Raw genomic sequence first — 14256 nt, forward strand, 5'->3', positions numbered from 1 at the left:
AAACGATCCCAATCGCTTTCTTGATCTATCTCAAAAATTTACCAATCAGAATAAAGATTTTTGACACGCTCACAAATGGGTTATTTTGATTGGTTCGTTCTCGGAATCGGATTGAAGATTTTGATCGTTTATTGAAAAGAGCTGTAAATACGTTTATTTACGGAAAAAACTAAAAACTAGACTTGTCGATGGTTTAATATTTGGTTCTTCACACATTCTTATGTTTAAAATAAAACCAGACATACATCGCCTAACATGACTTCATGTTAGGCGATGTATATTAATATTAAACATATTGTATGTAGCCCACGCGGGGTCCAAGTTTATGTCAGTCCAGGCCGCGGTGGACCACACTGTGATGGTAAACCACACCACCAAAATGCTGATGATAGAGGGACCGATGCCGGCACGCATCTGTTAGGAAAATTGAAATTACAGCGCCATTAGTGAACATTATATCTTAATGAAATGAGACTATTACAGTGCGTAGCTAGGTAACCTAGGACCTAGGTCCTAAAAAACGAATAACACGACCAATGGCGGCCGGAGCCGTGCGGAAACAAAATAGATCCCTAATGAAATTTAGGTAAGCAAGATGCTTGTGATTTTTCACAAGGCGGTGACCTGAAAACGCTCCTGCAACTAAGCTTCAACTTGGTTCAGTAAGTAACTAAGCTTCAACTTGGTTCAGTTAGGTTTAGATAGTTACTGGTCATAGTCCTAGAGGCCCCATAATCTCGAGGGCCCCGGTGCACTGCAGCCGTAGCTATACTGCCGTGTATAACTATATAGATTTTTTGAAATGGCTTAGTAAGTACATATGTTCTGTTTTTATGAGTACAATTGTCCAATATCGATCAATGGGAGACAACGTTGGCTAAAATTGTCTGATAGGTATACAACAGGTCGCAGATCTAAACGAACTAAGAATTTTCCATAGTGTTCCCATCAAGTTTTTTATATTCAGCATATTTAAGTACTGACTCCCACCCAGAGTTAATACTTAGAATATCACCATTTTCCAATGCGGGATGTGCATGTAGGCGCACACTATAGCGTTGACAGGAGACCCAGTGACTAGGTGGAACGGCAAGGCACACGCGAGCGCGCTCGCCATCATCAGGCAGTGAGGGTTCATGTGGCATACCACGCTCTGCAACAAACAGGACCATGACGATAGTTCAACTGAATTTATTTAAATGACTATATTTGGAATTAATAAGAAGTTGGTTCAACACTTCTTAATTTTAAATGGACACTATTCGGCAGTAAAAGTTGTTTATTCCCTGTCTTATGGCTATTTTAAGCTAGAGTCTGAGTTCGATTGAGCAATAATACTAACTGCAATTTTCCATAAATAAACCTAAACTTAATCTTTGATCCGATCCGGGAATAAACCAATCAAAATAAGTCATTTGTAAATGTTAAAAAACTCAATTCGGATTGTTCCATTTTCGCGATACATCGTAGAAGAACGTTTGGGATCGTTTATTAAGATCGGTGGTAAAATTGTCAGTATTCTGTTGCGCTAGGTCTCTGCTTCGATCACCGGGCAGTAACATTCAGTTTTTTTGGTAGTCTCAGCCTGGAATCTGCAGTGCCCGATAAAGACAATAAGACTCATCACGTCATGGAACGAATATAACATCAATCGGGCAGTTATTACGCCTATATCTCTACCTTTATGATAAAAAAGGAATCATGCAAATCGGTTCACTCAGAGAAGTTTGTCTAGATCTTCAGTATTCTGAGATATAGAGTCTAGATCTTCATTATTCTAAGATATAGATACAGTAGAATAGAAGTAATCTGTAGATACTAACAAGTCTAGCCATTCCTGGGAGTAGGCAGTAAGCCACGCAGGAATTAGAAGCGAACTCCGTGAGGATTTTGGAGTAGAGTATTACAACAAGCACTACCGCCGGCGCCGACCATCCTTGGAAAAGAAGGAGGAACTTATCCAACTCTTCAGTCATTTTGGAGTCTTTTAACGATTCAAATAAAGTCCCGCTGCCGCCTAAAAATAATTTTATTATGAAAATTGACTTTGTACCGGAACTTTCTTGATGACAGAAAAGTACGAACTCGGATTGCCTTCGAAGGAGGAGTCATTAAGAAATTATTAATTTAAAAAACATTATAATATGAAATTATAGTACTTAAATATATTAAAGGAGCATTACGGGCACCTTGTTGGAAACAGTGAGGCCTGAGGGGCTGTTTAAGTATTACGTTAACACTAAAAGAAGGGTGGGGATGGTTTGAACAGTGATTACATCACCAATATTTATTTAAATATTTTTTGATAATAAAATAAAAATAAAGAAATTGAAACAGATTTGTAAACATTATACCTATGCTTACGTAAGCATAGGAGAGGGGGATAAGAACTTTGCTTTCCTTTGCTAACAAGGGGATGAGGGGATTAAAAAATACTAAAATTCTGCTCGAGATAAGGAACGGCCCCTGAACGAGAATAAACATACATACATACATAACATCACGCATTTATCCCCGAAGGGGTATGCAGAGGCGCAACTAGGGCACCCACTTTTCGCCAAGTATGTTCCGTCCCATGATGTGATAGGGGGCGAGCCTATCGCCATATCGGGCACAAATTCCAGACTCCGGGCTGATACTGAGCAGAAAAACCCAAATATCACTTTGCCCGACCCGGGATTCGAACCCAGGACCTCAGAGCGCTATTGTACCGGACATGCAATACAACTACGCCACCGAGGCAGTCTAACCACGAGACGAGACGAGAATAAAACCAGTAAAATTACAACTATACCTATAATGAAGAGTACGTTCCAGTGCAGGTTATTGTTTATTAATGGCCAATTTAAACACGCTTTCGTAGGACCAATCGGCAAATGCTTCCTACGTGTTTCTGAAAAATATTCAATTTACTTACTTAGGTACACCAGAATCATCAAATCTACATTACATTATAATGAATACCTACGTACTTGTTGTTATATTTGTATAGGAAACAATTAATTATAATATATTATGTTTTTTTTTTATTTTCGGATCAAAAAGAAATGACTGGTACCTAAGTACAAGAATCTACGAGGGAAATTAGGTATCTATGTTAACGATTATTTTAAAGTCGTTGCAAAGTACAAGGCTTCTTTATTGGTTATCAAAATAGAGTCCTATTTACCGTTATTAGATCTTCTAAAGAAGGAAATAAAGTCCAAATTAACCGGCAGCATGAATAACAAGACAACGCATAAATAGCATGGCGACGATACTCTGAAATAGCTAAACTTTTATTTGTAATTCGAGAAAAAACTTAATCAAAATCGGTTCATCCGTTCGGGAGAGTCAATCATGTAAGGCCATTATCGATAAATAAACCCAATATCAATCTTCTTTCAAATCCCGAAAATAAAACAACAAAAATTAGCCATTTAAGCATATATAAAAAAAATATTTTTGGTTATTTCCGCGATCCGTCGAAAAAAAGTTGGATTTGTTTATTGAAATTAGTGGATAATCTCTGTTGGTCATTAAAATAGTGAAGATTTCTAATGCTATGTGATTGTATATCACAATTATTGATACTTTATAATTAAATATATCGTAACCAATACCTATGTAGTAACGAATGTTCTTTACTTTCTATATAAGTAACGCCGACTGTGGCTTGTAGTAAACCAGTCAAAAGTGAAAGAACTCCGATTACCTGCGAAAAATAACATAAACGCCTCGTGAAGTCGGCTTTAAAAATTGCGAAGTTCATACGCACTAGACTCAAATATCGTAAAAGCTTTTTATAGTACGCTCAGTGGCGTAAGGTAGTTGGGGCGGGGGGAGGGCAAAATGTGTGGAATAAAACCTTTAGGATTTTTTGCAGTATCTAGGGGAGAGAGGATACGTCTGGCGCGCCACGTCCCAGGTTGGGCGCCATTTCGAGCTACTAAAAATATGATCGTCCGGACGCCCGGTTCCATGGTCGGCGACAGTAAGTCAGCTACGCCACTGTGTACGCTGCGTTATCTAAGTAATACTTACTGTATTAGGCGGTAAGGTCTTTAGTACATTGGAGTGTGCTTGGGTAGATAGCTACTATAAATTTATCTATCTCTACCACCAAAAACGTGCATTATGGACATTGAACGTACCTAATACAAACATTGCGTTTGGTGTTTATATTACGTAATTATTAGGAATTACGAGTTTAATCTGATGTTTCAAAGTGAGGAGCGCTGTGTATTATTTAGAAGATAGTCCAACTTGCTTACTATTTCTTGGAACCTAATCCTGCCCAATTGTTTGTATTGTGCTGTGAGCAAAGCGTTAACGAATAGTGCCTCCTCTTCAGTTAAGGATATTTCTAAGCCTGTTCCATTTCGTGATCTAGAAACGTTAAAGTTTTCTAAATATATTGAAGAAATTAAAAATGAGGAGATATTTGAAAACCGCATCATGCTATGACCTGCCATAATATTATTCTCATTCTCGTTATCCGAAGCTGCAAAGACATTCTAAGTCTTTTTGGTTTTATGTTTGTGAGTGATGGAGATTACTCATCAGGCAACTTACTTGATGGATTTACGTATACAATTATTCAGGGCCTGTTACAAATGTATTGGCTAACCAAATACAAAAGGCTCCCAAATAAATCTTTGTAAAATTAGTACTAGATAATTGTCAAATAAAGTTAACTTGAAACATCTGCAACAGGCCCTATGTGTCAGTGATGGCTATTCGATAGCGTCGCGTGTTAGCTGTATGCTCTTACCTGAACATCCTAAGGAAGTAGAAGTTCATCCATAGATACAGAAGGGTCTCCATAACCAACACACCTGGCAGGTTGAGCAGTAAGAAATGAGGGAACTCTATCTTCGGTGACGCTGGGAATATTCTGCACGACATGTTAGTATCTGAATTAAAGATCCTTACATTTCAATGTTTAGGCAAAAGGGACCCTCATTGCATCTGATGGTAAGTGGAGTGGGGTCCAATAGAATGTGGACTGTTGAGAGTTGATATCCCCTCGGCAGCCGACACAATTGTGCCGGCCTGCTAGAACCGGAATGTGACAAACTCACGTGCGCCGCTATGGCAAGTTTTGAACATCTTGTGTGCGGTGGTCGCTATTCTGGCGGATTTAAAATATATCCTGCCTATGTCCATAGTTCGTTAATTTCGTCACATGATTTAATAGAAGAAGGAGATAGACCATATCTATAAATTTTAAATACTGGCAACAGACGTAGGTATATTTTTAAATTTATTCTGATTTTTTATAGCCTGACTTGGAAATCGACCGGTGAACATAGTTCAAATACTGATCCAATACAGATACCTACTTTAAAATTTCAATGAAAACTTATTTAAAATACGGCAATTTACTTTATTTCTTAGTTAATTAGGATGTTACGAATCGAAGCAAGAAGTTATGATGCCATATAAAAAACTTACTGCTCGCAATATAATTTGAATATTTGGTTAGTCTGACTCCCCATGATGGTTGCCATGCCACCTACAACGAATAGTTTTTTTATTGTCTTAGTAATGGATTAGGTAGCTACATTAACATTATAATGGAATTTTGACCATGCATTTTTCAGAATGCCTCATTTACAATTTCAAAGCTACCAAAAAATAATTATAATTCCCTTTGAAAAAATAGGTTCTCAATTTATTGTTGCCAATTATTATAAACTTGAAATAAGTACAAAAGAAATATTATAAAATCTCATTTTTTAGCTAAGCACAAACAAGGCTAACATAATATGAAGAAGTCGTTCAAAGAATGATTTCCAATATTACAATTATGATAATACACTGCCTGTTATAAGTAGTACCTACTTAAATAAAATAAATATTATAATATTACCTATTGAAGAAGAGTAGGCAACACCGAGAAAATAAAAAACCGTGAAATCCGTCGGCCTTGGAACACTGAAACAATTTATTACGAATAACCTCATTCATTTTGTTTCTTTACACACTGATCGCACGGCTAAAGTAGTTTTAGAAAGATTATGATTTTGTCCGTCTATTCTCGTTCCCTTTACATTTTGTCCAACACTGGTGGACAAAATGTGAAAGAATAATTAGACAGAGCAATAATCATTTTCCCACTGTCCTACACTGGAACATATCGGGAATAGATGGTATTGTTTCAGTCAAATATGGAATAGCTTCCGAGCTGGAAATTACTTACTAGTAATCACTACATAGTATGAAACAAAGTCGCTTTCTCTGTCCCTATGTCCCTTTGTATGCTTAAATCTTTAAAACTACGCAACGGATTTTTATGCGGTTTTTTTTAATAGATAGAGTGATTCAAGAAGAAGGTTTATATGTATAATAACATCCATTAAATAGTGGAGAAATACTGTTATTTTGTTATGTTATACCCTTGCGAAGCCAGATCGGGCCGCTATGTTTTTATATACAACGTTCACAGTTTTTCCGTAGTGTATTTAGTATAAGCATTGCATCCGTGCGAAGCCGGGGCGGGTCACTAGTTACTGTATAAAATATGATCATGATTCCCCTAAGTCAAGTTAACTAGCTAGTCAAATTAGAAGGTATCGGTTGTCTAAAATCTGTTCTTCATTGAAACCTCGTTAGAGAGGCAAGGGATATAATCTTTACATACTTAGTTGTTTTATTAAAGCTAGACCTAAGACTGAGAGTTTTAAAAACTAGATTTTCCAGTGACAATAATGTTAGATCTTCTATAGTAAAAATTTTGTTAACACACTCACTTCTGTTCATGGCGTCTTGATTGCGACCTGGCTTTCCCTATGACCTGATAAATTTCAGATATTCCCATCTGTAAAAAAGGCATGAAGTTTTTTTAACTTCATAATGATAAGTTTATTTACCTACGAGCAATCGCTTGCAGTTTATTAAAAAAAGCTGAAATTCTGTTCGACACCAGCGCCATCTATTTAAAAAATCTGATGAAAATATTCTATTATTTCACATTGGACTACATTACCGGGATAGAAAGTGGTCTATGTGTTAACCCAGTACATGGTCTACCTACGTGCCAAATTTCATCTAAATTAGTCGCACTGTTTTTGCGTTTACATCTAACAAACATCCAAATAAAGACTTGATGTTCTTGATCTAAGTTGTCTACGTGAACCTATCCAACTGTTACTTACCTTCTCAAGTTCGACAAGTATTGCCTTAACTATCGGCATCATGAGACCACAAGCAACTACGTTAGTAATCCACATAGATAGGAACATACTTATGAAGAATAGGAGAAAACTTAATCTGAAATCCATTATTTGATTAGAAATACAGAGTGGGTTTGGTTAGCAACAACTTTGTATAAATATAGTTAGCATTAATTTTAAACCTGTAATGTGAACATCCAAATATAAGTAATAGTTTCAAAGCAACCCTTCTGTGTATCTGGGAGTACTCTATGGCAATAATTAGCATCATTACTCCAACACAATCTAGTAGTTCATTACGTATATAAATCTAAAATTTTTGAAAAAAAGATTAGGTATGTAAATTAGTTAGAATTCAATATTTTGTATTGGCAGATCTACGTTTACAGCCTAAAGTTTTGACTAAATATTTAATCTTTTTTATAAAAATCGAATTATGTACCTATTTTAATTATTGAACATTTTTTATTATAATATACAGTAGACTGTATTTTGACAAAGTATAACATTTTCACCAAAAGTAATGTAATGTATTTTTTATTGATTTATTTGTCTGGCAACATCGGAATACATCTGTCAAGGATTTCGATCGTCAAGTAAACGAACATTATAATAAGGTGTTCGGATGGGTGTTCGTAGTTATCAAAAACTATTACCCAATATTGAAGTACGTTAGCCTTTATCATTTAGTTATGTCTTTATATTATGCTTTTAAATAAACTTACTTCACTTATGAAACCATATCCAATAGAAGACAATAGAGATGACATTGCAATGGGAATTAAAGCTATCACACTCGGATGTAACACATCTGTTATCCAGTAAACACTCGTTACCAAAAACACATAGAAACTGATATAGGCCTGCAAAGTAATACAAATTTCTTTTATTGCAAATTTTGATTTAAATTCTATTTATTACCTATACGTTTGTTATAGTCCAAATCCGTGGACTTTTTAGATAGAAGTAAAGAGTTATGGAGGGATTCCAATAATACTTATGAAATATTATGGAACTATATATTTAAGTATTTACAACATTGAAATTCTTTGCAGTTTGGAAAAAATATCTACTAATCATAAATTCATAATATAGTGCCCCAAAAAATGTATTAATTGGTCTTACTATAGAAGACTTCTTGTAATTTCACTTTTTCGATACACTAAATATAATTTATACACAAATAAATAAATATATACCCTTACACTTTTTACACTTATAACAGCAACCGGTAAAAATATTAGTGGAGTCATCAATATCACTATTATTTTCCAATATACCTTAGTGAATATTTTAAAGCGGTCTCTGTTTGTAAGTATTAAAATGTTAGACTCCCTGAAATATAATAAATTAATGTTTAGTTACTTTTCTAGTTTTCTTACTGTGTTCTACAAAAGAAAACTATAAATCATTTTGCCATTTTTGACTTACGAAGCGTCAGATTCCATTTTTCACAATATGTCGCGACTAAAAATATGTGAAATCATAAAATTTAATTAGAATCGCGATGGTCTGTTAATAATTAAAATGTCGTTCATATTTTATTTATTTGCGTAAAAGTGTCTACGTCTTGGTAGAATTTTTATTTCATGCGTGGCAACACCACCACGAGTTGACATTTGTTTTTAATTTTTCATCAGTTGTCAAATTATAGCCTTAGAGGTTGGGTGTGCGGTTAATTACAATAAAATCGTGTTTATTTACGTCAATAATTCACAAATAAAAATGCCTGTTGAATTAGAATTCGACTATGACGAGGCGACGGCCTCTATGGACAAGTTTTCGCAAGACGATATCGACGAGTTACGAGCGTGGACAGAGAAATTGGACAAATCAAAATGCGTACCAAAAGATTTGACTGACAAACAATTGTTGTTATTTTACAACGCTTGTTATGGAGATATGGACAAAACCAAAACCTGTATGGAGAAATACTATGCGTGTAGGAAAAACGCTCCAGAATTTTTCGACAACCGCGTCTTCAACACGCAAGAAATGAAGTCGGCACAGGATGTGTTGTAAGTATTTTTTTTATATTTACGGACAACGCCCGATATTGAAAATAATAAACGCATTTTCCTGTGTAAAAATGTATGCGCTAGTTGATTTTATTCGTATCACTGAAAATTTTTAGATAAATGGATCTACTTGATTAGTTATCGTCATTTTGCAACGTGTACGGCATTGCAAATGTGCATTTATCATTAGATTAAGACTTTTTGGTGGAGATATATCGGAAACATTGTAATTCAGTATGTTATATTTATGGAAAGACCAATTGCATCAATCGATGGCCTTATTCTTCCAGTGATAGGTAACAGTTTAATGGATTACAAATCGTGTATCGATGTCAAAAACATTCGATTTGCATAATGTATGATTCCTTATGTGTACGCAAAGTTAGGCATCGTAATAAAACACGTTTTCTGATCTTATTCCGTCTTTTTATATATAATATTTTATCTGACGTTTCGAAGACCGCAGCTTTCATAGTCACGGGACGGACTGAGGTACAGGTCTTCCGAAAAATCAAATACGATATCTACAAAGAAAAAATTAAAAATATAAAAAATCCGAAAACCAGTTTTACTTTGTTACCTAGTGTCATTTTTGCCCGATATGGCTATAGGCCCCTATCACGTCCTGGGACGGATAATATAAGCAGTGCGTAGATCTTGCGAGGACTTTACCCGATCGCTGAAGGAGGGAACTGTTCATTTTTTGTGGCTCGTTCAAGTTGTCTCTATATAGTTCTAGGTATAGGTCTCTGAAAAGAAAAAATCGGCGATAGCCTAGTTGGGTGTGGAACGGACTGCCGAGACGAATGTCCGCAGGTTCAAATCCCAAGGGCACACACCTCTGACTTTTCTAAAAAATCATGTGTGTATTCTTTGTGAACTTATCGTTCGCTTTAACGGTGAAGGAAAACATCGTGAGGAAACCTGCACATCTGAGAAGTTCTCTATAGGAATTTCGAAAGTGTGTGAAGTCTACCAATCCGCACTAGGCCAGCGTGGTGGACTAAGGCCTAATCCCTCTCAGTAGTAGAGGAGGCCCGTGCTCAGCAGTGGGCAAGTATATAATACAGGGCTGATATTATTATTATTATTATTATAGGTCTCTCATATGTGGGAGTCCGTCTGGGTAGGTACCGCTCTAATGTCTATTTCTGCTGCCAAGAAGCAGTGTGTAGTCACTTGTGTTCCGGTTTGAAGGACATTGTAGCCAGTGTAATTACTGAGTACTGGACATAATAAGACTTAACAACTTATGTCTCAGGATGGCGCGCGCGGTAAAATACCAAACAATATTTCGTAATTCAAGGTTTTGGATGGTGATTCTACTGTTTATGGGCGGTCGTGTCGTTTACTATCAGGCGAACGGCAAGTTCGTCTCGTCATTCAAAGCAATAAAGAAAAAGTCCGAGAACCTGGAGGTTGTTTCCTTCGTCAGCCTCTAAGCCCGCGAATTTTGATCACACGTGTTGCGCCTCTGTCTAACCCTTCGGAAAAAGGCGTGAGCTTGCACGGCCGTAGCAGGTTTTAGTATCAGGATGGTTAAAAAATAAAACTAAAACGTGTATTGATTGATATTCATATTGAGTTGAAAAAAAATTACGTGTAGTCAGTCTAAAATCAATCAATTGTTAGTTGAATAAACTTTATTTCAGCGGGGCGGGAGAGGGGAGGTTTGATGTTCAATCATTGGTTAAGCCCATGACGTATATTCCTGTACCATTATTCGACGTAATGTAGCTTCCTATTTTGATAAAAAAATCAAATTCGGTTAAGAAGTTCCTGATATTATCTCGTTCATATAAACAAACAAACTCTTCAGCTTTATAATATAAGTATAGATTATTTCCGGTGTAATAATGTATAATAACAAAATACTCATATAACAGCCGCAGTAAGGGTGACGCAGACCAACGGGTTTTTTAAACAATCTTGTTTGCGATAGATCAATATTGCCTCAGGCTAGGTATGTCTTATGAATTGGGAGGTCCTAGGTCAGCTTTCTGGACCGGTCAGTTCGGGTTTTTCTAACACGGTTTGCCAGGCATTGCGTGATCATCTGAACAATGTTTTTTTTGTGTATGGGACCTCACAGTGAACGCCGGGGAAAACCTACTAATGGAGTACCCGATACTAGAATTCCCCGACATAGCGTCTGCAGGAGCCTGTAGAGAAGATGGGAGGGGAATGGAGTAATGTAGCTTCCTATTAGTGAAAAATAAACAAAATCTGTTTAAAAGTTCCTGACATTAACGCGTTAAAATAAAATCTTCACCTTTATTAGTATAGATGTAATGATTATAATTATATGATAATTTATAACCATTCCACATCTAAAAGTTTAATTCCGTGTGCGAGTTTGGAAAATTCCGATTTGCATAATTATTGTGTTATTTGCAAATGCGATGTCATTATCTAATTCGGTTTAGGCTTATTGCGTGATTAGAAATAATGTAATTGATCCTTGTAAGCTATTTAAGAAACTTTCTAAATGTAAGAATGCTTTTTATATGCAAACTAGCGACCCGCCCCGGCTTCGCAGGGGTGCAATGCTGATACTAAATACACTACAGAAAAACTGTGAACGTTGTATATAAAAACATAGCGGCCCGCTCTGGCTTCGCACGGGTATAACATAACAAAATAACAGTATTTCTCCACTATTTAATGGATGTTATTATACCTACATATAAACCTTCCTCTTGAATCACTCTATCTATTAAAAAAAAAACGTATCAAAATCCGTTGCGTAGTTATAAAGATTTAAGCATACAAAGGGACATAGGGACAGAGAAAGCGACATTGTTTTATACTATGTAGTGATTAACTAAAATAACCTTTAGGAACATTAGATTTACAAGTATTGTGTCTTGACTACAATTCTGCTGGTGGTAGGATATATTTCATATCCGCCTGGATAGCGACCACCGTGCACAAGGTGTTAAAACCCGCCATCGTGGCCCAGGTTAATGTCGCGTTTCGAGATCAGCCTGTGTATATCTCGTATGGGCCCGCTCCACTTACCATCAGGGGCAGTGTAATCACATTGTCGTGTACGTACTTATAAAATACATTGAAAAAAAAATTGCATTAATTCATTTCCAATACTCTAAACACCGAATTTTTATTTATATGACAGATAAATAGATTGTCAATTGACCGTTAATACACGCTGATTTCTTAAACTGTTATTCCTATTTTTGAGAATTCTCTTCCTTATGTTACTTTCTATCCCGCAAACGCACTTACGGGCCAAATCGCGAGCTAATTTTAGTTATATAGCGACTAACTTTTGTTCGCTCTGCTTGTGTAAAAATATTTTTCCGGGACAAAAGTCCCGCTTTACATTTTCTCGGGATAAAAAGCTTATAGTAGTCAGGAGTAATGCTTCTTATTAGAGAAAAAAATCAAAACAATTAAGTAGTTTTATTTATTTATGTATTTTGAGTGTGTACAACAAAAACACAAATTACATTATTATCACATATAGCAGTATAACGGCAGAAGATAACTGCGTCTATATATTAGTATAGATAGACGCTGGTTTCTCGGGAATCCAACAGGATTTTATCCAGGAAAAAACCCATTGATTAACGACCGTTTTCAATGTCATCCTTCCGATCCTGAGTAAAACCCAATCAAAATGACTCATTTGTAACGTATCAAAAAAACTCTGCTCTGATTGGTCCATTTTGGCGATAGATTGAAAGCGATTGGATTCGTTTTTTGAAAAATGGCGGTAAAAATTCAGTACAATTATTATTAGTAAATGTATTTATTAAAATCTTTTGCTTTTAGATATACTCAGAGGCCGTTTCCGAAACGAATCATGCTTGATGTTATTATTGCGATATGGAAATTTTATTTTGTAAGATTCATCAGCAATCATTAATGTTAATATATTAAGTGGAAGTGTAGATTTCCGTATTTATAAACACTTGTATTTTTTTAAAATATGTGTAAAATATGCGCGTCTTCAAGCAGGTATTAAACGCTAAATAAATATTATTATTGAACGTAATACTATAAGCAATGGCGTAGGAAGAGACGCTATTTATATTCTCTCCATCTTCAGGTGGGCCAATATTTTTTTAAATTATATTGAACTTACTTCCTTGTCATCAGCTACATGTCGTCGACTGTCAAACATAGGCTAAAAATCTAAGATGTTGGAAATAAACAAAAAGAAATAAAAATAATGTCATTGCTAAAAATAAATAAAAAATATTTTTGATCATTTACTTACCGTAAAATGTTCCCTGGTTTTACATCTGCCTACTCTTTCGGGGATAAAGGCGTAATGATGAGTTTTTAAAAGTGATAGGATCAAGTTTGACTGCCCCCTATTCTGTAAACAATAAATTAGTATTAAATCTAGGAAATTATTTAGTCTAGCGGAAACAGTTAATATTGAAAATTATTCACGGTCTAGATTTAGATAAATGACATATTTAAATAAAACGATAATCTAAGACGGAAATGCAAAATACAAATTATTGACTAAAATTATTTTTTTGTTGAATGTTTTCCGTTATTTCTTTTTTATTATTACTTGAGGTATAAGGTCACCCGTTTTTTATTTTTTAGTAACATACGACACTTTTATGCCTGAGAAATGCTTTGGGGTTTTTATCTCAGGAAAGAATACGCTGATAAGTGCGAGAAGAAAATACTAGTACCATCGATATATATGTACTATGTACCTACTAGATATGGCGTTCCGTAGAATCACTGTGTTCGACTCAACTGTACTGCAATCCATACACCTGACTTTAGCATGGTTTTACCATTGACAGCGTGTGGTTATGTACGGAGTGGCGCTCTTAATACAAGAATTCGAGTCTAACTGTAAACCTGGATGTGAATAAAAAATATTTGTCAAGGAAGTAAAATTATTTGTTGTTCAAGTGAATAAATAGGGTATAACAGTGACGTTTTGGTTGCCATTTTAGTTCAGATCTGGAACAAATAGTTTATATGGACGTTCGTGTCTCTAGAATATACGTCAATGACTAGTACTTTGATATCTGACTAGCAACTTTAGCGGCCTTAACTGATGCTAGGCTCTGAGCGGCAAGGGATTT

The 14256-nt window shown here is 35.6% G+C and overlaps 2 protein-coding genes across 3 annotated transcripts in view; one reads left to right on the plus strand and one right to left on the minus strand.

Moving 5' to 3' along the window:
- Nucleotides 1-109: 109 nt before the first annotated feature.
- On the minus strand, nucleotides 110-8675 carry LOC115455713 (protein I'm not dead yet). 2 transcript variants are annotated; one of them, XM_037436736.1, is made up of 16 exons: nucleotides 8589-8675; nucleotides 8438-8492; nucleotides 7883-8020; nucleotides 7340-7467; nucleotides 7140-7254; nucleotides 6735-6802; nucleotides 5855-5919; nucleotides 5437-5497; nucleotides 4754-4876; nucleotides 4254-4368; nucleotides 3603-3694; nucleotides 3170-3261; nucleotides 2795-2893; nucleotides 1824-2017; nucleotides 1016-1153; nucleotides 110-414 (listed from the first exon to the last, which is right to left on the minus strand). In XM_037436736.1, the coding sequence occupies exons 1-16, from the start codon at nucleotides 8603-8605 to the stop codon at nucleotides 262-264; spliced, it is 1653 nt and encodes a 550-aa protein (XP_037292633.1). In that variant the 5' UTR covers nucleotides 8606-8675; the 3' UTR covers nucleotides 110-261. The 2 variants fall into 2 exon arrangements, with proteins under 2 accessions (XP_037292633.1, XP_037292632.1); XM_037436735.1 differs by having other exon boundaries at nucleotides 8363-8492.
- Nucleotides 8676-8787: 112 nt separating this feature from the next.
- LOC115455643 (alpha-tocopherol transfer protein-like) overlaps nucleotides 8788-14256 on the plus strand; it is a 40062-nt gene continuing 34593 nt past the window's right edge. The window contains exon 1 of the mRNA XM_030184290.2: nucleotides 8788-9175. Within this exon, the coding sequence (XP_030040150.1) occupies nucleotides 8883-9175 (293 nt within the window). The 5' untranslated portion in view covers nucleotides 8788-8882. The remainder of the gene's footprint in view (nucleotides 9176-14256) is intronic.

Source organism: Manduca sexta, chromosome 9 (genome assembly GCF_014839805.1).
Source record: "Manduca sexta isolate Smith_Timp_Sample1 chromosome 9, JHU_Msex_v1.0, whole genome shotgun sequence".
In the NCBI taxonomy this organism is placed as follows: domain Eukaryota; kingdom Metazoa; phylum Arthropoda; class Insecta; order Lepidoptera; family Sphingidae; genus Manduca; species Manduca sexta.